The sequence below is a fragment of the Seriola dumerili genome, unplaced genomic scaffold, assembly GCF_002260705.1.
Source record: "Seriola dumerili isolate Sdu_G_001 unplaced genomic scaffold, Sdu_1.0 BDQW01000002.1, whole genome shotgun sequence".
Classification (NCBI taxonomy): domain Eukaryota; kingdom Metazoa; phylum Chordata; class Actinopteri; order Carangiformes; family Carangidae; genus Seriola; species Seriola dumerili.
Genome location: NW_019174257.1, coordinates 2,515,302 through 2,543,286, shown reverse-complemented (window position 1 = coordinate 2,543,286; position 27,985 = coordinate 2,515,302). Strand labels below are relative to the sequence as shown.

The 27,985-nt window shown below is 41.4% G+C and overlaps 1 protein-coding gene across 1 annotated transcript in view; it reads right to left on the bottom strand.

Annotated features, from left to right (window-relative positions):
* Positions 1-967: 967 nt before the first annotated feature.
* ttll7 (tubulin tyrosine ligase like 7) overlaps positions 968-27,985 on the bottom strand; it is a 61,526-nt gene continuing 34,508 nt past the window's right edge. Inside the window, exons 13-20 of the mRNA XM_022759036.1 lie at positions 24,489-24,575; positions 21,764-21,992; positions 19,459-19,754; positions 17,958-18,092; positions 14,176-14,256; positions 11,875-12,035; positions 9,069-9,242; positions 968-2,814 (exon numbers count right to left, since the gene is read on the bottom strand). Coding sequence (XP_022614757.1) covers positions 2,694-2,814; positions 9,069-9,242; positions 11,875-12,035; positions 14,176-14,256; positions 17,958-18,092; positions 19,459-19,754; positions 21,764-21,992; positions 24,489-24,575 — 1,284 coding nt within the window. The 3' untranslated portion in view covers positions 968-2,693. The remainder of the gene's footprint in view (positions 2,815-9,068; positions 9,243-11,874; positions 12,036-14,175; positions 14,257-17,957; positions 18,093-19,458; positions 19,755-21,763; positions 21,993-24,488; positions 24,576-27,985) is intronic.

The window sequence follows — 27,985 nt, the reverse complement described above, 5'->3', positions numbered from 1 at the left end:
AAGGCGAGTGACAGGTCAGGAGTTTCACCTGTCCACAGGGGCCTCTGCTGTGAAATGTGATATCACTCCGAGCTTGACCCAGATAGCTTTAGAGCTGCTCAAGTAATGGATATCAGGTGGACAGGAAGTTTTAAAACCCATTGCAGTTCGACAGCACTTAAATTGAATGTTTAAATATTTCCGTTTGATTTTCCCTATTTATTTCTTTCACATCTCCTACCTCCACTCATACTGTCTCAGGTAATTCATTGTTTAAACAGTAATAATACAAGAAAAAGAGGTTCCCCGATAAAAGAGTATTTGCATTTCTGCAGTGAAAAAAACACACAGAAATACAGTAATTTCCGTGTACTGTATATACAGTAATTAAGCAAAAAATTAGCAATTATCTGGACAGCGTCTGTGCTACCCATTTTTCTGATCATTTTCTGTCACATAACAATAACAACAAATAACAATAATTTTTTTTTAAAATAAATAAGTATAATAAAATAAATTAACTGATTCTTCATAAAATTAAGTTACTTCAGCTCCAGTGGTTTAGGCAAATATCAAATAATCACAAAGTCCCTGGTTCAGTTCCAGTTGGGGACCTTTTTTTGTATGTCGTATCCCTCTTTCTCTGCCTTTGTTTTCTGTCTGTCTCTGCAGTTTCAGCTGTCCTCTTCATTTTAAAAAAAATTGTATTTTTGCTTTTAGTACCACAATATAACCCTTTATTTCTCTTTCCTCTGTCCCTCTCTTTTTGTGTTTATTTTTCACTCAGTATCAAGGCAGTCATTGTGTATCCAGACAGTAAACAGAGAGCAATTTGCAAAAGAATTGTCAATTTGAAAACAGTTTGCTGTGTAAAACAAGAGAGACAAGGGACCACTGATTTCTAATTTAAGAAAACAAACGACAAAAAGACGAAATGTGTTTGTTTAAACATTTTATTGCTATGTAAAATTAAAAATCTCATACCTCGGATGAAAAAGTACTACTCTTAAATAACACAAATAAAATCAGGCAAAATAAAAAATATTTGGCATTGTGAATTGATGTTCAGTGTGGGAAAAATTCAATTAGAGCAGATTTAGCACAGCATTGCTGCTACACTTATTAGTCAAGACTGATGTTATAAAATGTACACTGTACTTTATTGTACAGTCTGTTGACAAACTACCATCTTTAAAAGTTTAGTCAATGTATCATCTGATGTGGTAGTACACAGAGCCAAGTAAACTACTAAACATACAACACTGCGTTTCTCTCTACCAACATTTAGTACTGTATTTAACTGAGGTCTTACAGTAGTTTCATGACATATTGACCTTAAATAAAACCCAAATGAACACATGAAATAGATGTGCTTATTATTGGCACATCCATGATTTCCCTGGCACTTGAACCGACAGTGCAGTGGGGAAAAAGGCTGCAGCCGCTCATCCCAGCCAAATCTCTGCTGTAAAGTAGATTTGGCCTGATGAGCTGAGTCATTCAACGTGCTGCACAATCTCTAAGCAATGCAACACATCCGTATTATCCTTAACACATCCGGACTCGAGACGACAAATCGAAACGTGAAGTGTCTTCTCCTGAGAGCAGCCGATACAAAGACACAATAATTAATGACAACACAGAACTTCAAGTATATTCCAAACGCAGCTCCTCTGTCTAACCACTACATCTCGATGAGGGACTAAAATCTAAGCATGCAAACACTACTATAATGTGCACCCACTTTCTCTTTCTGTGACAATCTGCAAAGTGCATATATTAGGAACTGGGTGCTCTCTGAGACTTAAGTTTGGCTCCTTTACGCTGTGGCATCAAAGTCAGCTCGTTCTCTAAGAGGCAAAGAGGCTTGGCTTTACTACATTGACATTCTAAACATTGTGTTGCTTAACAATAGTGTTGCACTTAATATCACACAGGTATAACATGAAGCATTAGCATTCAAAAGTTAAACATTTTGAGTTCTCTGGGCACCACCTCTCTACTGTTACTCTGAACTGCAAAAACTAGAACATAAAGTGACTGTTAAAACATTTATAAACATAAAGCCTCTGATATAAGTTATGAAATAAATTAAATTCAAAATAAGGAAATAAAAGAAGTGATTACAGCCAGCAAAAATAAGCTTTTTGTTGTTTGTTTGTTTGTTTTTGTTTTTTACATCCACTTTCTCAAACAAGGGATAGCTTTATTGATATCATTCCATATCTGCATTTTGCATCAGCATTCTCTGCATTCATGGAATACCTTACAAAATAAATAAGTACATAAATAAATAATCCTTGCATTGTTTAGTATTTGTTATTCTTTCCTTTTACAGTACCATGACTTGTAACTGTACAGTGAGTAGGTATAATACAGCAATTACAATGAGAAAGAGGGATAAACCCATTGTCTGGTGTTACTGGGGCTAAAGGGAGGGTTCCAGGGTACCGGTGGTCTGCTGGTCTGAGCAGGGCCAAACTAATCTAAATTGAACAAGGCCCTTTAGCAATCCCGAGTCATCCAGCCTTTCTTTGTTGATCTTCCACGAGTGGATTTGGCCAAAGGTGCGGCTCCATCCTGTGTCCAGAGCTGCCCCAAATTCAGTTCCATACCGGGATTGCTGAGATTGGAGTTTGGCTGGGTGAGAGTCAGGGGGAGGGAGGCTGAGGTCAAAAGGCGAGGTGTCAGAAGCCAGGGTTGCCACGGTGACCTCAGAAGTGGCCCATCCTGGCGGCAAAAAGGCTGCGGGAGCGTGGCATGGCCGAGGAGATGCGGCCAAAGCTGGACGAAGGCCACTTTATGATGAACTGGGAGGTCACTGGCAGCAGATACCTGGACAGACGGACAAGAGCGAGGGACGGAGGGATTAGGGGAAAGGATGAACATAATGAGAGGATTAGATATGCAAAGGTCAAAATTTAGAGGTCAGGACGCATTAGTGCTTGGGACTGAGACCAAATATCATCCACTTTTCATATATTGATTCTACCGTTTATGGCCATCTCCATTTGCACATGTCAACTTTAATAAAGGCCTGATGGTTTCAACATATTATGACATCACCTTCCCCTTGAAAACGAGAAAAAAGAAAGAAAAAAAATGTAAAAATTGGAGGCTTAAATTATGAGATTCATATTGACCAGGCGTATTTTGTGTTGGGCTGCAACTAACAATCATTTTCATCATTGATTAATCTGTCAGTTATTTTTTCAATTCATTTTAAAAAATGCCAGAAAATCGTACATATAAAAAAAAAAAAAAAAAATTTTAAAAATAGCCTGACATCTTTTTGTCCAAAACCCAAATATATTGAGTTTACTGTCATGTGTGACAAAGAAAAGCATCATATCCTTATATTTAAAAAGCTGGAAACAGCAAATGTTGGCCGTTTAAGCTAAAAAAAAATTACAGAATTATTCAATTATCACTATAGTTAGCAATGAGTTTTCTATCATTTCTGATAATTAATTGTTGCAGCTGTTATTGTGTAATGTGCCAAATCTAAAATTCCATACACATAGTGCTATCAGTTACTGTCCTGTTTAATTAGGTTATATGCAGTATTTATGTATCTGCTCATAGAGTAATAAATTATGGACCTCATACCGACAGAAGCAGAAGAGTTTTGTCTTTCTTTCTTTTTCTTTCAGGACAACTGAATTCTCAACTTTGACCCTTAAATTTTTGGTATCATGAACAAAAAATCCTCACCTATCATTCCGAGGCATAGACGTCAGAACCTTTCTAAGACTTTTCTATGACACCTTCCACCGAGACAGAGCAGTGAGGCAGCTCCTGCTAACAGCGTTCCAGTACCTGAGAATGAGACCAGCGTCAGGTTGAGATAGAGTCAGGAGGGGCTGAACCCTGCTCCCATCTTCCTTAGTTACTGGAAATGAGTCAGATATGGTTGTCAGAGCAATGTCAGATGAGATGATCAAATCCTGGACAAAGTTAACTGGAGGTTATGCAAATGTTGGGGTACTGTTCAGAAGACAATGAGACAGGAGTAGTTTGAATTCTTCCACACCGATCAGTTGGAAGAATAACTTACTTTTATGGGCTTTTGCAACGCACTTTTAATATTGTGATATTATACATCATGTGACCTTAATGCCACAGCCGCAGCGAGGATCTTTAGCTAATAAAAACTACATCTAATACTCCTTTTAGTTAAACAAGTACAGTGGTCAAAAGAAATACTCCCTGTGGAAGCGTTTAAGATGTGACAATCTAATCAAAAGAGAGCCACTGGGGCAGAGGATTACAGAATGAAGAAATAATATCTTCTTTAAAGCTGGTGCAGAGATAACACACTTTTTCTCTGACAGCTCTCTTTCTTTGTAAAATAGCTCTTGGACAAATTAGCTGAGCAGTTTCCTCTTAAAGTCGACTGGAAAGTGGGAAAAAAAAAAAAAAAAAAAAACGTGTCGCTGAGGAGGTCCACTTCAACGCAGTCCCAAACCCAGGAGAGTTGGAAAGATTCAAATTAACTTCATTCAGTCCAACGAGTGTCCTTGAACCAGCTTCAAGTGGGCCGTAGGTATCCCTCCAGCACATCTTCTTCGACTGTGACTGGACTCGGGGAATGAGGGCTCAGTCCAGCACTTCCTCTTAAATTCCTTCACTCGAACCCCAGAGAGGAGGATAGGATGTGCTCTGCTTTCAGCCTTTCACATTTGTTTCTGTTAGGTAGCAAAGTGCAGATTTAGAAGTGACATTTCATGATTTCATACCATGATTTTCTGTCACCCTCTGATTCATTTCTGCCTTATTTCTTATGTTTTGTATTCTCCTCACTCAGCACCTTATATTCCATCTCTCTCTACTATGAGATTCGCTGTAGATCCATTGGGATCCTGTTCATGGATTTGTGGTGTGATTTCTCCTCCATTTCCATAAGGTTTTTCTCAGAAAACCTCAAGCCCAGGCGGGGAAATAGTAGTAAAAAAAAAAAAAAGAGAAAGAAAATCAAATATTGAACATTCATTGGGGGCCGAGTGTGTGTTCTTCAGGGCTCCTCTGTTATTCACTTTGAGAATATTCTGCTCATAGAAAGAACCACGATGGTAGTAGTGGCAAGGAGTGGGGTGTGGGGGCTTCTCACGTCCATGCGGCCGCTGTCTCTGCAGGCTATATTTAATTGGAGCCTCATTCTGCATCTTCCAGGTTCGTCCTCCTTTTGATCATAAAGACGGTCTTGGCAACAACGTGCCTGCTTGAAAGCCAGGGGGAGGCTTCTTCATGCACTTGTGCTTTGCTTAAATCCATCAGTTGACAGGGAGACAGAAAGATACTCTCCTGCTTACATGCAAAGCTACAATCTACCACTGTTCCTACTGACAGGCCATCCACACCACTCCTAAGTCCTCCATCGAGATGCAACTGCCACAGCGAATTAGGAGGAGGCCAGACAAAACAAAATGGCATGAGTAAGGATGGAGGGGAAGACTGCCATGATAGCTGACGCAATCATAAACCAAGAGGTACAAAGAGGCTTGAAGGTTATCTGCAGCCCACATTCAGCTCAACACCCCAATTAACCCTAATTACTGCCACACTTTTCAGACAGATGAAAGTTAATAAAATCTGAAACTTTTGTCATCATGGTGAAATTGTCTTTGCGTAGTGACAGTAATTCCAGGCTTAACAAGAAAGTCATTAGCGGAGCTATTTGGCGACTTCCTCTCATCTGCCCACACAGACTGAAGGACTTTTCTAAGACCCATGAGGCTGTTGACACACCTGATCAGGGCTCTCTACACAGGAAGGATGCTTGAACAAGAGCGGGCAGGTGTGGTCATCAATGGAGACCCCAAAGACCTCCACTAACAGACCCACTTTGACGTGTGCCAAAGGCTGCCAAGAGCTGTGCGAGGAGTGTATGTGTTATGTATGTGTGTGTGTACTGTGCATGCACAAGAGACAGTGTTTAGATGTTGGATTCCTGCATATACGATCCGTGATTTCAATGTGAGAAATAGTTGAAGTAGACAGACCGTAGGGGTCTGCCAAAACTGGGCTTCCATCCAAACATTCTTCGTGTATAATCACATTCAATTGCAAAAGCTGAGTGGAAATGGTGAAATTTTAAAACTGCTCAATCTCCTTGTCATTTTCTGAAAAATATCTGTCTATTACAGCCTTTGAGAAATAGTCATACGTGGTATACAGGCGTGACTCACACTCAGTGTTCTTAATCATGGTTTGTCAGTAGCTAGTGGATTTTTATATTTCTTATTTCATAGTTCTCATCTTTGGATTAAAACAACTCAGTTATCAGGATTCAATTCCTGACCTTCTATTTCTATAGAGTTGTTGTCTGACATTCAGTTTAATCCAGTGAAGTTGTGGTCTTGACTTAATAAAGGAAACCTAATTATTTTTTATGATTAAATTATTTATTTATTTTAACATTTGCATTGAAGGACAGGCGCACATTTTTTTCAAGTCTGTCTTACATCAGTACTCACATACCCATATATACTGAAATGTCATCATAAGCTTCAGCTGAAGCTAACGTGAGGTACAGTGCTTTTACTACAAAATTTCCTCTTTTGTTTTACCTAGACAATGGGGTTTGGATTTTGATCCCATCCCCTACACTAGAAGTGTTAGGGAGAGATGCCAGTAAGGACAACTGTAAAACTGTTTCTAAGTTACAGTTTACATTCCAGTTAGATTTGAACACAGCTCAGCAAATATAGATCGAGGTTAGCTGAGTGCAAGTCACCGAGGAGAGACGGATGTTTGTTGTGTAACAGTCACATGACATGTGCATGCACGCACACACACTCTCATACACACACAGTTTACCCTCTCATATAAAGCTTATGCATCAATGAGAAAATAATCCTAATTGCTTCTCGGCTATCTGAAGTGGCGGCGGGTTGCGACTTTCCCTGCATGCCTGATGGAGAGATGTGAACTGCTAGTGTTGTGAAACTGCAAACCACACAGTGCAAGCCAACCATTTTCTGTCTTTTTGTGACAAGAAGCGAGCGGTGCTTAGGTTGATCATGGCACTGATGCGGTGCAGGTGAGGCGCTCAGTTCCCACTGAGGCCGTTCGTTCTGAAAATGCACTCAGGGTAAAGATGCTCTTGATAAAAGCATTGGGTGAAAAGCATAGTTTAGAATGTGGCAGCGGGGTGATTGGCTGGTGATGTACAGCAAGCTGGACGGATGGTTGCAGTGTTGACAAGCAGTGCTCCAAACAGTCTCAATACGCTTCCTTCTCCTTCCTTTTAAAATACTATTTACAGTTTTGTAGTACGAATAATCTCTTAATTTGAAATATATTCCATTCTCGATCCAAATATCACTTATTTGAATGTTAGTGAGGGAAAGGAGAGGAGGCCATGCTAGACTGTTGGTTGTGCAGCATAAGCAACCATCATCGGGCAGGTGGGGACCAGGCTTTTTGTTACACCTGTGAGGTGGTAGGAGCAGCAGAAAGCGGTGAGTAGGGACGGTGCTGGAAGATGGGGGGGGGTTTAGCAGAACTAAACCAAGCAGAGACCTGCGTCGAGGGGCGAAGAGACGGAGGAAGAGGAGGAAGAAGAAGCGGCAGCGACAGCAGCAGGGGTGGAGCCATGGGTAGAGGCTGGTCCAGCAGCAAATGGTAAGCTTTTTTACACAGACATATATAGACAGAAGAAATAAGGAGAGACAGACCAATGCATGCTTAAATGGACTCTCAAAGATACCTACTGCAAAAAATATGGATACACCACTGTACATAATTCCGTGCATGCTCGAGTTATTAAACCCAATTACAGTTATATCTTTACATTTTTATTCTTGAATCTGTCCTCAAAACAAATTGGCTGCAGATAAAATAATCCATAGCAACAACGTCAGATTAGTCAAAACATAAGAAGCTCTACAACTATACACAAACCCCACACAGTTTTTTTGGAACAGCTGAGGTTTTTTATACTCTAGGTGCAAAGTGATAGCCTGTTAAAATATGCGCAAGAGTTATGAATCATGTAAAGCGAGGCCCCAGGAAAAAAGGAGCTCTCTCTCGCGTAAGGTCATTTGCTGCACAGGCTCATCTGGGCTCTAATTGAATTAAGCAGGCCTCGGGGGGCCCCGGGCTAACCTGAACGCTAATCTGTGGGCCATTATTTCCTGTTAACAGCACACTCCCTCTCTCCTTCTCATCACCCTCCCCCCTCCCTATCTGCCAGCCCAAAGCATATGTGCTTTAAAAGTTCACTCTCTCCAAACCTGAGCTGCTGTCTCCTGCAGGGATCAACCTTAAAAATAGAAAGAGGCTGATTTTTTGTTTGTTTGTTTTATCGGGGTTATGTGATGAAGATGATTGCTTTAAGGCTCCACGGAGGAGAGAGAGAGAGGTGGTGTTTCCTGAGAGGTTTAATGATGATAGCTGCTGAAATTTCAAATCAAAGTTTTCTTGTCTGTATGTGAAAGTGTGCCTATTCATTTATTTACTCAATTTTTTCAGTGCTTTCTTAATAGAGTTAAAGTTTATTAGTCGGCATCTCTGTGGTTTAACAAAATCAGCTTTAATAAGTTTCTGGACCTAAATATCAATCAGGTGGACGATAAAAGTATTGTAAATGCTCCTACCACAAAGGATACCTCCTGTTGATCTTAACAGAGTTTCAGTGTCCAGGGGGCATTTTCTGCCCCTGATATGTTGTGTTTTTTGTCTTTTTTTTAATATATATACTTTGATACTATTTTGACCATATACATGATGCACTAAAGTAATGTGTAAACGAAATAATCTACTTGCAGTATGCGTCTGAAGACTTCCCATGATATTTTCTGCTCAAAATCCACGGCTGTCGCTTGCTGGGATTCTTTAACAACAGTTAACATTTGCTTTTCAGGCATTCAGATTAATTCTCTTTGCAGAGCAAATGCTCAACATCTTGTACAAAGATACTGACTGAGTACCATTTGAACCTAGGACCTACCAATTCTTGAATCCCATCATATCCTTGAATCTTATCCAGCCACCGTACTATATAATGAACTGTCTATTGCAGCAGGAATCTTTCAAAAATAAAGAACTCAGTGGGAAGATATTAGAGAGTTGAGTGTCCTTCTCACCTAGTGTCATCCCATTCGGGGCTGAGTCCGGTCAAAGAGCCACGGGACTCGGAGACAAACTTGTAGACGACCAAAAGGCAGTCTCGGCACAGCTGGACCAGCCGGCGGCAGCACTGCAGCTCCTGGGGTGACACCACCTCGCTGCTCTTACTGAAGATGGTCTCCCACGATGAACTGGAGAGCAGAGAGAAGGCAAATCACAGTGCACGCATGCACGCGCACACACACACACACACACACACACACACACACACACACAAAGAGTCATATAAAGTTAGCGGTTGTGGATTAGCATACCCATGCAGTCATCAGTATAAACAAGTACACTGTATGATGTACACCCACATTAAGTCACATACAATCTAATGTGTGGCCTCTAGCTGTAGATGTGTGCATAAACATTTACATGCACACTCTCCCACACACAGACATACAGGAAGACATACAGACACACAGAAAGGAAGGATGAAACAAATCCAAGTACAGTTAACCCCCTTTACAGCCCGGGACATACCCCTGACTGTGAGAGAGCTTCAACAACTGAGACACACAACCCTGGGGGGTACGTTTGATGTCTACCCCCTTTCACTCCTTGGGAGGTGGGGGGTGCTTCCTCTGAAAGGGTTCAGAACTGTGTGTGTTTCCATTCTCTTCCTCTAAGTCGTTTTCAAAGCCTGTTGAATTCATTGCCCACAATAGCTGCTAGGCTGTTTGATTGTTGTTAAGTCCCTTAGATAAAATATCAAACAAGAGACAGAGAGGAGTGGGGGGGGGGGGCTGCACTTGGATTTGGAGTGTGCTTTTTGACGTGCACTGCTTCGCTGTCGCCGCGTGACATCGGGGCCCCCTGTTGGGTTCATCCATGTTGGGGCCGTGGCCTGCTGTAGGGAGGGGCCGGACAATAGGCTAGCAAGCTAGCTGGATCATCCAGGGCAGGCTGTGATCAGACAAAGGCTGCATGGGGTGCAGCATGCTGGGGGTAACTGAGGCTAGGTTAGGCTAATCCCCCCGGCTCTTTACCCCTCCACCCCATCTTTTCTTTACCGTTTTTATGATGTCTCATTTTCAGTCCCTCACCTCTCAGTTTTTTCTCTGTCACAGAGTCCCTTTTCTCCTTCTGCCTATCATCCCCTTCATCTATGTCACTGGCTCACTCCCTTCCTCACTCTCCCTCAATTACAACTGCCAAGAAAGAAGGGAGGAGGAAAATGGAAAGCTGTGGGCAGCTACTTTAGTTACACACTCTGAGCCCTCTGTGTCAGGGGAAACACGGCCACTGAACAACTGAACTGTAAAGAATATGGAGAGACGGAGACGCGAGAAGGTCACACCTTTATCACAGACGATAAAGCCACCAGCAGCTGTCTGCATGTCAGGATTGTATATATACGTGTGTGTGTGTGTGCGTGTGTGTGTGTGTGCGTGTGCGTGTGTGTGTGTGTGTGTGCGTGTGTGTGTGCGTGCGCATGTGTAGGTTTGATCGAGGGTGCTAATATGTCTTTAAGGAAATAAATATATGGAAACCATCTTGATGCATCTGAGGATGTTTCACCGTGTGTGTGTGTGTGTGTGTGTGTGTGTGTGTGTGCGTGCGTGCATGCGTATATATAAAAAAAAAAAAAAATGTGTGTAAGAAAGAGAATGTGAACCACTGATGGGAAACAGTCCAGTTTTGTGTGTGTTTGTCTGTCCGGTGTCTTGCCGGGTTTCTATAGGGACATGATCAAGTAGGCTGTCACTGCAGTGACTCATCTTCTAGGAAGCCACTTTCTGTCAGATCAAAAAAGCAAGTAAAAATAAATAAATAAAAAAGGAGCCACAGGAAAACTTGAAAGTATCAGATAACAAACCAAAGTAAAAGAACTAAAAGGCCTTCATTCACCTTCTTCCTGCTCTTCTCCCACCCCACTCTTTTTCTTGCTCTCACCTGTGAAAAAGCCCTGATTAACAGCACAGATTTGTGACCTTAATTTGCACCTTGTCTCCACAAACTAACATGTTTCTTTCATCGCCAAGAGCTTTCAGGAAAGTGCGGCGGGGTCTGGTTGGTCTGTCACTCATTCTCTGTCATTCAGATGGCACTGCTTCCCCAGTCATACTGAATAAAAATGGGAAATTGTCCCAGCTGTCACTGAAACTGGTACGTTGACGAACACTGGGCTTAAGGACATGGGGAGATTGGTGGTGCGAGAACTTGTATTTATGGAGATGGAGGAGTGGCAGTATGCAATGAATAGAGTGGTAATTGGTCTGCACTGTGATCATTTGTTTGTGCTGATTCTGAAGTATAAGTTTCCAACAACTCAAGTTCATCAGGGGAGGTCTTTGTGATACTCAGGACAATGGTCTTGGTTTGGTCATCGATTACAGTAAAAATCAAACATTATAGATCTTCCTTTTTTTTTTTTTTTAATTCAAGTACTTGAATGGTGATTATGATTTAATTTTTTTTTGCAATTTTTCTGAATTTGACAGTTCTTTGTAGGTAGAGGTGTTGTGACCGTACAGCTGGTATCATCGATTGAAAAATGTATTATAGAATGAATTGGAATTCATAGCAGCTATGCCCATTTGTTCATTGTCCATTATAGCACATGTACATGAATAAACAGGCTTGTCAGATCATTAAACAGCATCTGAGACCCCTTCACCCCACACCTTTCTGACACTGAAATTGGAGGTGGGTGTGTCTGATAATGTTCTAACTTTCCAAAACAACAAGCTGACAATCACTCCCACATCACATATTATGGGCAGCTAAGAAAGTAGGCAGGTCAGTTACACAGCCCTGCTCAAACTGGCCTACCCAGTGTTGGAGAAGCAGTTCCACAGGCCCTGGCCATGACTCCAGAGCAGCCGGTTGAAGACACGGTTAAAGAGCCGGTAGAGGTGGAGGCTCTCTACGTCCGGCTCTCTCCAGATCCGCTGTAGTGCAGAGCGTACATTGGTACGTACAATGTCCAACACCTTAGTAATAGAGAAAATAAAAGGGAGAGGGGGGAAGAAAAGAGTGAGAGATGTTTAAATCAAGCATGTGATAATGAGGGAAATTAATGCTGCAAGACAAAAGGTGACAGTATTTCTAATTGATATCCGTGAGCTGGCATTTGTTCTAACTGTAATTTCCTTCTGTTTTTTGGGTTTTTTTTTTTTTATCTTAAAATTAGCAATCACAGAGGCTAGAGGATTCACTCAGTAACTGAAAGCAAGCTTGCATTTATGAATAAAAACAGTTAAAAACACACACAAGCACACAAACACATATGTGCAAACACATCCTGAAAACTACTTTAATCAGACCTTAGAGACATGGCAAGATTTTGGAGCAGGTACATCTCTGCATTCATGTTAAAGCATGTGCAGACATATAGCCTATATGTTTCTGTGTGTGTGTGTGTGTGTGTGTGTGTGTGTGTGTGTGTGTGTATGTATGTCAGTGTGTGACAGAGGCTTTAGTCGAGCAGGACAAAAAGTGCTGGGGCAGGCAGTGGAGACTTTGGTAGAGGACTAATTGCTGCACCAATGTCAGTCTTGGAGAGAAGATGCCAGAAGTTCCTGGGCGGTCTGAGAACACCTGCGCCATCCTTCCATCTTCCCTTCTTTGTTTTCCCACCCCCATCTCCACCTCACTTCCTTCTCTTCCAACCTTTTTTCTTTCTCTCTTCACCCCGCTCAGAGTGCAGCACTGTGGCTCTTTTGACTTTGATTCCTCTCTCCTCATTACTGACGTGCCCGTCTGACTGTGTGTGCGTGCATGTGTGTTTTGCGATGCGAAGAGGCAAGATTTCCCTACAGCAATATGAGGCAAGCAAGACACGTATACACACTCAGACAAACTGATAGATGAGTAAACACACACACAGATATGTTTTGGTATGGTAATCAGATGGCAGAGCGGTGGGCGCTACATTCCTGACCTCTGCCTGCTGCTCATTAGGCTGCTCCACTCCAAATAAAACATCAGCTCGCACCGCCACAGCCCACAACACAGCCGAGCACAGTTGTGCAGAAAGCAGTGGCTGAGAGATCACATCATTACTGACACATCTACTGGATGCCATTTCACGTCTTGTCCCCTCTTCTGTTTTGTTTACATCCTATTTGGTGTCTCTACCTCTCCACCACTGTCTGACATGGTAATGATCTTCATGCATGTCTTATTTTTTATCTTTCTATGATATTTGATTTGGGATTTATTTTTGTGTTTTTAAAAGTTGTTCAAGAGCATCCAAAGGAAAAGGTGGGAGCAGTGACATTTTGTGATATTCACCAGCTTTAACAATGCCCATTTTATACAGAAGGACAAACTGTGTGGGAGCGAGGGCAGAAGAGAGAAGTTTATACAGGTGTCAAATAATAAATGTAGCCCATTTTTAAGACTTTCACAGCTAATATATCCAAAAATTAAGCATTATAGCTGACATTAGTGATTGCGAGCTTCACTGTTAGTAATTATTATTAAAGTGTTAATAATTAAATCAAGCTTGGGTTTTGTCTTTGACACACACTCACTTTTTGTCTTTCTCAGGCAAACTGAAATACCTCTGGTCATTTTGCTGTATATACCCAACCTTTCCACCTTCCATTGGTATTTGTCCATGGAAGACCTGTAGTTGGTCGAAATATTGCTTAATAAAGAGGGGAACTCTGATTCCAGTGTGCAGGCACTCTTTGTATTGTAATTTTACACAGAGATACCTGCCAGATTTCCCCAACTTTCTATCTGAACAGTTGAGGACATGTTAGCCTCTCTAGTTCAAGGCCACATCTCCACCAGCCCTTCCCCTACAGCTGCTCCTCAAACCAATAAACTACAGCAACTTTTCTATTTCAAAAATCCTCTTTTTTCTCTTCTTTGTTGAACTGTCTCTTGTTATGTGTTGGGGTTATTATCTTGACCATTTTGAAAGCGGTGACTCAGTCCAGATTCTTGTAAATATCAAACAGTTTTTAAATATCGCAGTGTCCCTGAATGTGTTTTGAAGTTGATCAAGAGGTGAATACTTTGGATAGATATTCTGCCAAACATTGGTAGCTACCAAAGATGTGTAGCCAAATCATCCTCCAGTTCTCTACTGGGACAGGCCAAAATAACAGCATGACTCACCTTCCGTTGTTTGGTTGAGTCCAGCTTCACTAGCCAATAGGACGCCACCTTTGGTTTATGATATTTCCAGTTGTCAAGGATCTGAGGAAGAAAAGTCAGAGTGAACATGCAGAAAACTTGCATTAATACAGACCAGCGTTCTTTTAGAAGTAGTAAAAAATATTTGAAAACTCCCTACACTGCAAATACATTTCATTACATCTGTTGTTTCCCAGCAATCCTCCGTCAAAATACAGGGTTACTGCACAATTCTTACAAGAATTGAATGTGCATTAACAATAAAAGCAACAGGTCAGGTTAGACAGATACCAGCAAGAAAAGATGAGTACATCTCTTTAACTGTAACATCATACTACTCTGAGCGCCATGACATGGCACAGTTAAACCTGAAGTACTTTCTCTTAGTATTTAAAAAGTATAACAATGTGTCAGAAATAGAGAAAGGACATATGAACTAAGTGTAGAGCTCATTCCCACAGTCACACAGAGATTCTCTTTCACACTTCAACCCAGACATGGAATCTGTAACATTGCTGGGTTCACCTTTCTGTAAATGTAATAGGTTTTTGGCTTTCACACGCAACTCCTATATGGAAAAGTTTGGTGTTAAAACATGGCATGATTTTTTACAGATAGAACTGTAATGCTCGTGCGATTTTTGAAATCTGACATGTAATAGGACGTAACACAGGCAATACAATGTAAGAGGGGAGGGAGTGTGTACAGCAGCACATCACTACATTGTTATTCTGTCTTCAGGACGCAAGGAGAATAGAGCTGCAGTTTTTGCATCAGACAAATTTCTAGCTCCTGCTTGGTTTGGATGATACTTCTACTGACAAAACATGCAGTTTTATTTACATGTGAGCTGAGTAAAAAAACTTTACAGAAATATTAATGAGCTCTTAATAGGTGTAAGTGCCTTTTATGGAAAACTTAACTTGAGGTCATTTTCAAACATGAAACCAACGTGTGTTTGTCTGAAAACTTTACTGTGTAATTGGTGAATTTAAATGCAGCACAACTGAGAGATAATTGTAAAATCAAGTCTTGATCTCTCGTTCCTTAACAGAGAAACCCTATGTTTAGCGGGTGTGTCAAAAATCCTTAGGGCATGTGTTGTTATGCTCAAAAGCTGTGCTGGATATTCCCATGCACTTGCTCCTAGTGCCAACACCACTGTGTACCTACAGGCACTGTTATTGTTGCTCTGTTGACTTAGTCTACATCTCCCCACTGGTGCACATAAACCTCTCACGTAGCATGCTAGATCCCCTGCAAACAGTGCTCCCATTGGGAAGCTTCAGTGTAAACTTTATGTGTACTCACAAACGCATGCATGCATGCACACACAAAAAACAATCCACAAGGATTCACAGACACAGGGCTAAGGTATACAGTAAACACTTTTGTTCACTTTCCAGAAAGTTGCTTATTGACTTGTTTAGCTTTCTCTCTCAATAAGAACCTTATGAACCTTGTCTGCTACGCTCCACGCTCATTTGTCACATTTGTTTCATACGTACACAAATTACCCTCAATTAAAACACAGCAAAACACACTCAATACATTTCACCTTTCAATGGTTTTCGCTGCAACAAAAAAGCAGGTTTTGAGTGAAAGATAAAGGAGGCAATTACTTAGATACAAACACATCATTAGCCCAATTAGACCTCAACTTTAAATCATGGAAAGCATAAAATGCCAAAGATTGTTTTCATGCCAAGTGAACGCTCCTTGTCTCCTGAGGCAAAGAGTGAACAGCACAGGTGCAGCCGCTTGTCTGCGTTTCCATGGTGCTCTCATTAGGGTCTGTTAACAGTACAGGTGTAGTGGTAATTGTCTCTCACAACCCCGACACACCCAGATTTCACGCACACACACAAATTTTGTTATCGGTGTTCTTGTGAAGAAATTGTATGGGCTTGCATTAATTACTCTGTGACTTGCCCTAACTTCACCTTAATCATAACAACTACACCTTAATTTTGTTAAGATGTATTTATTCATTATTAGACCATTAATAGGTATGTTATGCCAATCTTAAATGGTTGTTCTGTTTATGCAAGCAAAACTCTTATAATAATATTCATAAATTTGATTTGAAGAGCCTGTCACATAACCCAAGCACTCCACATAAAGGAAACGAGCAAAAAACTACATTAATAAAAAGATTAGAGGGTTATCAAGCTCATTTATAAAAGCTGCTAAAAGGCAAATAAAGAGTAATTTTGTTGTAAAGTCAAGTTCTGTTTCCAACAACTGCAATACTCAGTATTCGCTGCAAAGTGTGTGTTTTCAGGTTGTTAATAATGGCGAGATATGTGACTAGGCCTACAATACAAACTGTGTGAGAAGACCAAAAGTCATTTTAATTTCGACAGGGGAGCAGCTCCTGTGTGGTGGTGCCATAGTTGCACTCTGACCTGCTCAGCCTGCCCCCACCACACGCTCACTGTAAGATGGTGCCTGCGCTGTCGATCTAGCTGCTGCTGTTGGTGTTGGTGTTGCCCTGCAGGGCTTCCAGCCACCCAGCTGTCTACGCTTTTAGCTTTTTTAAACTTAAGAGGCCAAGTGAGAGAAGTCTTGTTGACCTTGCACTTTGGCCAGAATGTGACATCGAAAAATAAAATAAGCCACTCTGGTATACTTCTTCCAGTACACTTCACATGCAGCGTGCTGAAAACAAATTTTATCCATTGAACATTTTGGTGGTATTTTTTGTCATCAGTCAGCCAAGTGAAGACAGTTTGGCCGTCTGCTGTCCTTTCAGCACCACGGGCGCTGTGGTGCTGAGCAGACAGCTGGTTCTGAGGACAGCGATGACTGTAACAGAGTTAAGAGTCAGTGTAGATGGGGCAGTTGGACACTCTCATGGTACTTTTGCACTTCTGGTGTGAATTCAAAGTGAACCTCTTCCTCTCTTTGGCACACTTCTTAAGTCTTGTCTTTTTCTTTTTCTTTTCTTTTCAGCCTTTTCTATTGTAACTTTTTAAAAAAAATGTTTTTTAATTTATCACCTAGATAAGATGTATTAAACTTAAACTGCTGTTTTTATATGGCCAGCAAGGAAATAATACAAAGTTGTGATTGCTAAGAGTGTTAATCCATAGCTGCCAACACTGGCTAGTTACTAAAACTATTATGGGGATGCTTACTATTTCAACAGGCATTATGTAGAAAAAGTGGCAGTACAGTACATTCATAATTAACATCATTCAATTCAATACTGGTATATTACTGTTTAGCCATATGAGACAGTTTTCTGCACACTGATATAAAAAAAGAAAAAAGAAAAAGGTTTGTACAAAACACAAACACACACCAAATGCAAGGACACTGAGATCTGACCAGAAATAGAAGAGGCACTGATTAATACAAAGGAGCAGTGGGGAATAGCGCGGGGCTGCAAACTGACCGACAGGTTGTCACTGGGGTCGTTTGAAAGACAATGGGAGCCAGGCCAAAGCGTACAGGCTATTGTGGAGGGATGAGAGGAGGTCACTTTTAGTTAGGCTGCAGAATGACCGCACCTGGCTGCAGAGGGGGCACTGGGAATATAGTGGGTGTGGATTTCTGCTCAACACTTGTACTCTATGTTCACTCCCACTTTTCTACCTTTGTTTATTTTAGTCTTTTTCTTATGATACTTTTTAACATTTTTTACACTCTGTTTCTGCCTCTGAATCATTTTGATACAGAGAGAAATACACATCGGATTATTATATAAGGAAATGCATACACCAATACAATAAAAATAAAAAAAAAAAACCTGCATCCACCTCATCCAGCACAGCCTCGGCCTCTTCTTCAGTTTTGCCCGGAAGCCTGATCTTCATGGCAGTGAGCGCGGCCAGAGTCTGACGCACCAGCTCTGCCTCCTGCTCTTTACTCCTCAGGTTTATCAGCGGATCACCCTAAATGCACACACAGGTACAAGCACACAGCTCAAGAAACAATTACAGATTTACAGATACACATCAATATTAAACAGAATGTTTCATTCAACACTATAGTGTCGTCTCGCAGCTATACCAGGCTCAAATAGACACAAACAGCATGCTAATGACAGACCTAGCAGAAATGGAATTTATTTTATTCGGGTTTAAATTAATTAAAAGAAGCAATTAGTGGTACTTTCCACAGACAGTAAAGGCTTTTTTGTGTCAGAGGAAATTTATCACTTTTATCTATGTATATTATCTTGCATTCAACCACAGGGTTTAACATGTCAAAATAGTGTGGCCAGGGTGTAATGTTATTATGTTATTACTGTATTATGAATATTAGTCTTAAATATTTCTAATTATCGGGTTTCCTTTGAATTTCACAGGTATTTTACAATATGTATGTTATGCCCTGAGTGCTGAGTAATTTATGATTCTGCAACAGTAACAACTATTATAGTCACAGATCATTATTTCTTTACATAGCGGATAGCTCAGAGCAGAATGCAACATGCTATGTATAAAAATACCCTCCTCAAAATACAATTTTATGACTGCTACAGCAACGCACTCAGTGGTGAAACTATATCCAATTTGAGATTTTCCCATTCAAGCGTGCACTTATCTCCACATGTGTGACATGGGAACTCAGATTGCAAGACGGTAAAAATTGGGGGGGGGGGAAACAAGCAAGTTCTCCTGTCATTTTGTATATACGTGTGTCAGGATGCAAACATACGGCCACTACACTCTATAGCTTTTTTCAGTATAAATATTTTTCACCTAGTCCTGTTAAATGCTAAAAGGTATTCTGCCCCATTTATTTTGTTCCAGTGTATCCACAGGTAACCAGCACACTTGTAAAGAAGTAGAGGGAATGGAGGAGGCAGGCGGAAAGCAACAGATGGCAGCATAATAGAAGATTACTGTCGTGTGCTACAGTAGGCCTATACAGTATGGAAGGAGCTGCTTAAGAGAGTCTTAGTGGGTCAGGATACAATAAATGCCAGTGGAGGAGCAAAGCAAAGGGGGAGGGTAAAAGCTACGATGGCAGAACAAGTAAATTTCTACGTCAGTCTCTGGTGAAACAGAATTGGAAAGTGATTCTTGAATGCCTTTTTTTTTTTTTAATCCTACTTGGAGTAGAAGACCAGCAGAGGGTTGCCACATTGAGCAAAATGACAGCTTGACTATCTGAAAACAAATTTTGTATACTTTTCTGTGACTGACAACTCATCTCACACATTCTGAAGTGTGTGTGTGTGTGTGTGTGTTTGTGTTTGTGTGTGTTTGTGTGCGTGTGTGTGTGCGCGTGCGTGTGTGTGGAATATCTTACTATGTTGGAGTGGATGGTCCCCAGGCTGTTGCTGTGAGGCACACGGTGGGCGGAGCCACTGCGGCTCAGCGAGTGAGAGCGCAGCGTGGCGGAGCTCGGCCTGACAAGAGGAGTGGCGATGGGAACTGTAGGGGAAGGCTTTGTAGATAACGCTCGCACCTCACTGGGTGATGAGAGGGAGGAGATGGAGCGAGGACAGGAGATGGAGCGCCTGATTGGTCCAGAAAGTGTCGGTGAAGCAGAGGGGGCAGGGCTGGTTTTGAGTGACTTGATTGGAGGTTTCCAGTGCATACGGCCTGTAGAGAAAACAGCAGACAGGGAGTTGGGAGGGAAACTGACTCGCTGTGACACTTTGATTTCTCCTCATCCCTGATCCTGTCTCAGTGCCCCAGTCACTGTCAAGCTTTGCTCTCTGCTTTCCATCTGTTGCCGGGTGGCTGTGGAGATGAAGTGTGGCATTAAAACTCCCTTAGCCGCACACTGGCCTAGTGTGTGTGTGTGTTATTAACGACCACAGCATGTGTAGTCAAAACCAGAAACTAAACAGTAGTCCTGTCTGGTTTCGGGATGGATTAAAGGGCAGCTCTCTCTGTTAGTCTCAGGCACACATGTGCACACACATACACACACATGCACACACGGACACGCAAACATGCAGAAAATGAAGCTGAAAACCCACACTGACACTCTCCATCACCCTTGAAACTCCTCCAGCCAGTGTATTAGTGTGTGTTTTTATTCGTGCAGTGTGTCTGTCTAACATCAAGTGTGCACACGAGTGATTATACCGTATGTGTCTGTCTCTGTGTGTTTGTGTGTGTGTGTGTGGTTGCTGAGCCTTGCGAGGTTTGGCTATTGCCAAATGAGAGCATTACGGGGCTTAGTCCTAGCAGCCCTTTGGTGGCTTGGTATGGAGTAGGGCTTGGCAGAGTTGCTGTCTCTCTCTGCATACACACACACACACGCACACACACACGCACACACACATTCATAGATACTTATGGGCTCTTTCATGGCTTTGTCCCTTATTTGGTGACAAATAGAATGAGCTAATGCAAGGGTCCTCTCTATTGAGCAGTAAAACCGGCGGCCCACAATGCAAATAGAGATTTTTTTTCTTTCCAAGGTCAGCACATAAGACTACTGTGAAAAGTGTCCTCCTTCTGACTTCAAAGAGCTGATAGTGAGTTGATGTATGCGACTTATGAGAATTTGTGGGAATGTTTGAGACTTATCGCTCTCCCTATAAAACAGGGGATATTTCAGCATTAAACTCAAGGTGTTTTCAAGGTAAACAACGCAGAAGGCCTTTTTTTTTTTTCAATCGAGTTCCTTCTCCTCTTCATCTAAACTTCTTTCACCTTCCATTCACTGGATCTGCACTGTTCAGGACACTTTTCATTCCTTAAGTGCTTTTCACTGCTTCAACATTTTGTGCATGAGTGTGGGTCTACAGCTGTGAAGCTGGGAAGCTCCGTTGCTTAAGAACTCAAAGAGCCACATACTATGAGTCACAGGCTAAGATAACACTGCTTACACTTTAATTAAAATCCAAGGATCTGGTACCATTTTAACACATCAATTAGGTGCATAAATGCTGGTGGGCTGCTGAACATCTGTAGTATGTCCTCTGCTCTGCTGGCCCTGTGCTGCTGCAGCAGAGTGTGTACTGTATGTGTGTGCAGGGCAGGTACTGATCAAAGCAAAACTCTCAGCATTTGTATGTAAAAAAAAAAAAAAAAAACTGTGTGTGCATGTTCATGTACTGTATATGGAAATGTGTTCTGCACAACTATGAATATATTTTTCAAACTGAGTAAGTGTGAAAAGTATACCAGGCTGGAGTGGATGCCATGTGCTTGCAGCACCACTGGATCAATTCAAATTCCCTCATTGCATCATTATATACATTAATGTTGGCTATCTCCCCTGCCTGCACTTTATTCTCTATCATAGTCAAATAAAATGGAGATGGATTTGGAAAGGCTAAAACAGAAAATGTGTAAAAAATATGTATATATGTAGGTGTCTGATGATCCACGTTTATATATCTGAAAAACAAGTCTGTTTTAGCAATTAAGCCAGCCACTATGATCAGATGGAGGGTTCCAGCTAAAAAAGAAAGACACTAACAAACAGGGCAGGATGAAGAGAGAACAAGACAAAATGAGGAGAGAACAAGCGAGCAAAAACCAAAGTAAACAAGAAAGAAAGATCATAGGAAACAAGGTCCCTGTCAAACCCCCACACTCTGGCTTCCTAATAAAGACATTTTTAGACACTTTTATACATCCTGCCGCTTTACCTGAGCGCTCAGCCAAGTTCTTCTCCTTGCTCTCCCCAAGGTCGTAGGAAACTTTCTTCTCCCTCTTCTCTCCACCTCTTCCTCCTCCTCCTGCTTTCCTTCTCTCCTCCTCCTCTTCATCTGAGGAGGAACAGGAGTTTTCAGCGCTGCTGCCACTGGTGAAGTCAGCCAGGTAGTCTGGTCGTTGGCGTCTTGGTGTCTGGCTGCACTCTGGCATGGCGGTCAAGGGCTGGAAGGGACAGACAGATACAGGTACGCAAGGCAAATACATATGTATGAATAGAGCATACACGTACAGCAGAATGGGAACAAATAGAGCCATATATAGATAGATTTGTGTACGTATAATGAATGAAACAGACATGACAAGAGACACACAAACATCCTAATTTTATCCTCATGGGACCTTCCAATGACTACGTCCTCTTCCTAACTCTAAACCATCCAAAATGACATCAGATTGGAAAAATGCCCTCATTCCAAACATCTAAAATTCAAACGGCCTCTCACAAGGACATAAGTACAAGAATACACACACACACACACACAAACACACACACACTTAAACATGAAGACATTGAGATTTTGTCAGCCTCCCTCAGCCTCGCCTCACCCTCAGCCCACTACCATCTGTCACAGGGAGACCTGGTGGTGACACGGCTAGCCCATGTGCCCACATGTGTGTATGTTTGCTTGCAGGCTCATTATGCACAGATACACAATTACACATGCACTCCTTTATAAGCCTGGCTGTCACTATAAATAGGAACATGAGCAGCTTCATACCTTGAACAAATTTGACCTGATTGGATATGTAAAGGTTATATTCAAAGTAAAACGTGTGTTTGTTTTTTTTCTTTTCTTTGATACCAAATGTTTCACATATCTGTGAGTTTGTGGAAATGAAAGAGAAAATTACTGTGTACATGGACAGTTGGAACTTGTGAAGGCTTCAGTGATGTTCCGTGTTTCCTTCTGCTATATTTCCACTAATAAGAAAATGCTTAATTCTAACTATAATGCTTATATTCTGAAACTCTGCTTGCAGCTTGTCTTTATGATACAATTTATAATCATCTTTTGTGTGCATGAAATCATCTTCAACCCTACAACACAAACGCATTTTCTTTAGTTTGAAGTTCATTAAGTCGAGTGTCTGTTTCACATCCTGGAAGGGGACATACTGATAGCATTAATAAAACATTAATACATCTGTTATTCAATGGTTAGCTCGGGCAGTGCTGTCAGGCCACCCAAATTAATGGACAGGAAGTGATCACAGGGCTTATACAGTCAGCAGCGGGTAGCTGTGTGGATGAATGATAGAGAGGGGTAGAGACAGAGAGAGATTAAACACAAAAGAGGAGAATAAAAGCGAAGATGGGAACATCAGATTGATGGGGAGAGAAATAAAGAGGAGGACAAGGTGAATCTGAGAATGGGAGCGGAGAGAAACAGAGAGGAGGCATTGAATACGCGGAGAGAAACGGAAATGAACAGAGAGAGAGTGAGAAAAGGACCCTGAACATACGAGTGGAGAAAAGGAGAAAGGAACGGACAGTGGATAAACAGTAAGAGGAAGAGCAAGACAAAGAGAGAAGGCCAAACACTGAGAAGATGAGACTGAAAGAGAAATTTTGATGTATGTGAAGAGAGGAAGTTGGAGGGAAGAGGGTAAGAGTGACTAGGAAACACCACAAGGAACAAATGTGAGAAGGTGTATATCATAATTAGAGAGGCAGGACAGTAAAAGAAACAAGGAAACAGGGAAAGAAAACCTCAAGGTACTTGCTAACTCTCACTCTTTGGCTCTTACGCCTTTTCCCTTCCTTCCTTCCTTGCTCCCTACCTCTCATGCTCTCCCTCTGAACATTTCCTCAGTGATAACAAACCTTAGCGCCCCTTTCCTTCCCTCAAAATCCTGCCTCTAATCTCTTTGCCTCTTCTAGCTTTCACACACTCGATGGTTCAGTTTCACCAGATGGCTTGTGAGCACTATACTCAGAGGAGTGAATCTATCCGTCACAGCTCTTTCTTTCCGCCACTCTCAATGTCTCTCTCTGCACGCTCGGCAACATTGAAATTGACTGGGCCCAAATTAATTTGGACAACAGTGATTGTGTCTGAACAAGTCCTCATTCCAGCTAAGGCCTCTCTAATGCAGCGCTGAACTGCCCCGTCGAGTCCCTAACAGACTCTCTGAGTGTTCCAGCCAATTTAGCCCTCGAGTGAGGGATGGATGTAGATGTGCAGGGAGAGAAAAGGGATGGAGAGGTGAAGGGAGGGGAGTGAAGCAAGGTGATGGAGGGAGTAATGTGCTGTCGTGGGAAATTGAGGGGGCGTATAGGTGTATGTGACAGAGAGAGAGAGAAAGAGAGGGAGATAGACAGAAAGAGAGATAGCATGGGGAGAGTGAGAGAGACAGCCTGACAGCTGTCCCCTAGGGGAGTTGGGTCTTTTCTTCAGGACTCTTTCTTTCTCTCTTGCTTTACCCGCCACCCCCCCCTCCCTCCTTTATTTTTCTGAATCACGTTCTATGTGTTTTCTGTGGGCGTTAGCTTCAGGCATCTGCCTACCTGCCTCCCTCTCTCTTTCTCCCTCTCTCCCTGACACTCTTCTTTGCACTTCTTCTCAGGTCCCATGAGGCATTTGGTCCCTATTCTCCCTCCTCTCTCCCTCCTCTTGTTTCTGCATCTCCCCACCTCTCTCTCGCGCTCTCACCTACCTTAGGGCCTCGTTGCCTGGAAGATTTGCCCATCAGCTTCTCGTCGTCCAGTTCACATTGCTCCAACAGATCCAAGATGTCTTCCTCCTACACACCAACACATGTAGAAAAAACTAAGCAGATGAGAAGATATGCCAAAGGTGTTGATTTTGGTTACATAAGGAAAGTACAGTAGAAAGCTAAGAGTAACAGGGTAGATAGATGATACACTGGTAAAGAATGATTAAAATGATTTGATGCTTCTTATGTCTAATTACTTTGAAGTGAAAATGAGGTGTGAGAACCCAAGTAACTTCAGTTATTAAAAAAAAAAGGAGGGATGAAAAAGTTTAACTTCACAAGCCTATGTGCCTTATCTGGGAGTTAGAAAAAACATCCTGGCTGAACATGCAATGCTCTTTGGCAGCGCTCATAGAGGCTGAATTTGGGAAAGGCAGCGTCACGGCCATCGCCAATATGCTGGGGCCTTGGCCATTTGGCTGTAGCTAAAATGCAGGCAAAGGTGATTAATGTTGCTTCACGGCTGGGATATAAAAAGCTCCCGCTTGCCGCTCAAACACAGATGAAAAGTGATTGTTTTTTCTCCGATTAGCCATCAAGCTGCTTTCTGGGGTCCATGAAAAGGTCAGTGTGCCCCTGGCGCTCTCCGTGTGTGTGTGTGTGTGTGTGTGTGTGTGTGTGTGTGTGTGTGTGTATGTGTGTGTGAACATTTGTGTGCCCATGCATATGTGTACAGTGGCATTTGTTCTTCAGTATTAAAGTATGCATTCATGGGCCTCGACACATTTTTTATGAGTTTTAGTTTTTTTCTAAATAATATTTTTCTGTCACGTGTCTTTTTGTACAGTATATATACTGTGCCTCATTTTACTGTGTGCTTATGTGACTGTCCAAGCATTTTTGTGGCTGTTGGTGTGAAATTGCGTCTGTCTAAGACTGAACTGGGTTGGGATGAACTTTGCCTTGTTGCAGCCGGATCAGACAGTTGAGCTTATATAAATGTGTAAATTTTCCATCACAATATTATAAGGAGAGCAAACATTCACTGAGTGAATGAGAAAGTTATGAGCATCAGACCATGTGAATATTTAAGTATTTCATAATAACAAAATTAAGTAACATTGACTATGTGTTGAAAATGAGTATGCCAGCCATTACTGCAGTATTCGTGTGAAAGATTGCTGCAGCTATGTCTAAAGAGGAATCGAGAGAAGAAGAAGAAGAAAAAATACTATATTGTGCCCAGCCATTCATGAAGATGGGTTAGGGTGCTGTAACATATTATGCACTAAATGAATTTCATAAGCAGTCCTGAGGAACTAACAATGAAAATTAGAAAATGTTATGTTTATTTACCTTGCCAACAGTATTATTGCAGTACTGCATTTTTACTGCAGTAAAAATCTGCCTTCTTAATATCTGTTCACGAGGTGAAACTTTCTCCACCCACAGAGGCTTAAAAACCAGTGGAGGCCCATTAACTTGTTAAACTGCGCCAAAGCAGATTACATGGATCTTCTGACATGTTTTAAAGCATGGGAGAAAACTGAACTTGACACATACAGTAATCACAGATGATCTGAAAGCTATTTACTTTCTCTTAACTGAAAGTGATTATACACACAGCGCATCTACATCTTATGATGCAGCTCCATAGATAGTAGGCAGATTATGTTTTTCTTAAATGATCACTTTACAAATTAAACATTTTATTCCCTCTGTGTTTGTCATCATATATAGCTGCCTTTTACAGAATCACCAATGATCTCTGTAAATGTCAGCTCATAAAGTATATTATGTAAACTTGTACTTTCTTGGCACTAAAGGACCAAGAGTCCTGTCTGTGTAGTCCTGTCCAGAAGTCTTCGGTGGAAGCTTTTTTGGGTTTTTTATCCATTTTTGTCAAAAATGTAATTTTTTTCTATTGTTGGCAGCTTCTACTGACTCTGACTCCATATTTCTTGGCCGTTTGACAGATGATGCTGTCTTGCGCATTTCTGTGGTAATGTAGTCAGAAGACACCTTCCACTGGTTAGGAATTTATTACCTCCACGGTAAAAAAAAATAAATAAAAAAAATGCCCCTGAGCCAGCAGAAAACTTCAGTGGGTAAAACTGGGCTCATTCCTGGTAGAGTGAATAGACAATGATGCTTACGTTTAGGGCTGAACAATATGAAAAAAAATTGTATTACAATTATTTTGACTGCTATTGCGAGTTGTGATTTGAGTCATGATTTTAGTGGGTTGGAATTACATGGTTTTGGAATTACATTTTTACTTAAGAAAAATTATGTGATTTTTTTTCCATCTCTGTAGCACCACAATGATTCATTTATGGTATGTTGTGACACATTTGACCTTTTATCACAAAATTGCAGCTCCTGCCATTTGGATATTGCACTTAGCCATATTGAGATTTTGATAATATTTCAATTAATTGTTGAGCCTTACTTCTGCTCCCACTGTTCAGCAGGAAATATGTTCCAATTTTATTTGTTCTAGTTACTTTTTTTTTTAACTCTAGGTGGCGCTGGTTTGATTGAAGGGGCTGGTTCAACTGCAGTGTATTGCCCTGCTCTGCAGTTGAATGATACTAAGGGGTCCTGGTTTCAGGAGCTTTGCATCAGTTACACTGTGTTTTTCAGTCTGCTTGTTGTTTAACATCAGCAGCAGCACGCTGGGTTTTCTTTTTACTTAACTTTCTATTACCCCTGTAAACTGGAAATTTCTTGCAGCAGGAAAAAAATTTATTTTTTATCTGGGAAACATAAAATCCAGCTGAATGTAAAACTAATTTAACACTATCTATTCTTTTTAAACCAGAATAATATTTTTAAAAAGAGTGCGTATCTAAGGTGAAAATTTGTAAAAAGTAAAAACAAAGGTGCCTAACAGATTCCTAATATTCCTCTGTTTAATGTACATTTGAAGCACTTGCAGACCACTTTGAAAGGATTTGCACTGACTGCGAGGTGCTCCCAGACAGCATTTGCAGTGAGTGTACTTGTGCTATTCTATTTCATTGACAGAGCACTACAAGCCAACTGAATGTGCACCTGCCCAACTACACTTTTATTTTTCATTTCTATATGAGAAATAATGGAGGATCGGGAGGGATATCAGATGAGCGAGCAGGGATAAACAGATAGCTAACAACAGAACTAACAATGTGATGCACACCTGTCAACCTAACAGTTATGTCAGTGAGGAGAAAGGTGATGCAAACCCTGTAGAAACCAGTGTAACCTGTGGCTGCGTTGTCTTCGCAGCGACTGAAGCCATCAAGGGTTTTTTACAGTGCATCAGCATGTTATCACTAGGTTTACAACACATATTTTCTTTTTCTTTGATCCATGACATTTTTCAATTCATGGCCCTGAGAAACCCACAAAGACAGCAAACATGAGTTTTGCGGGTACAATGTCTGTCAGACTTGACTGATATGTTGATGGCACAATAGAAAATAAACTCTGGCCCCTTGCAACAGCAAAAAGAA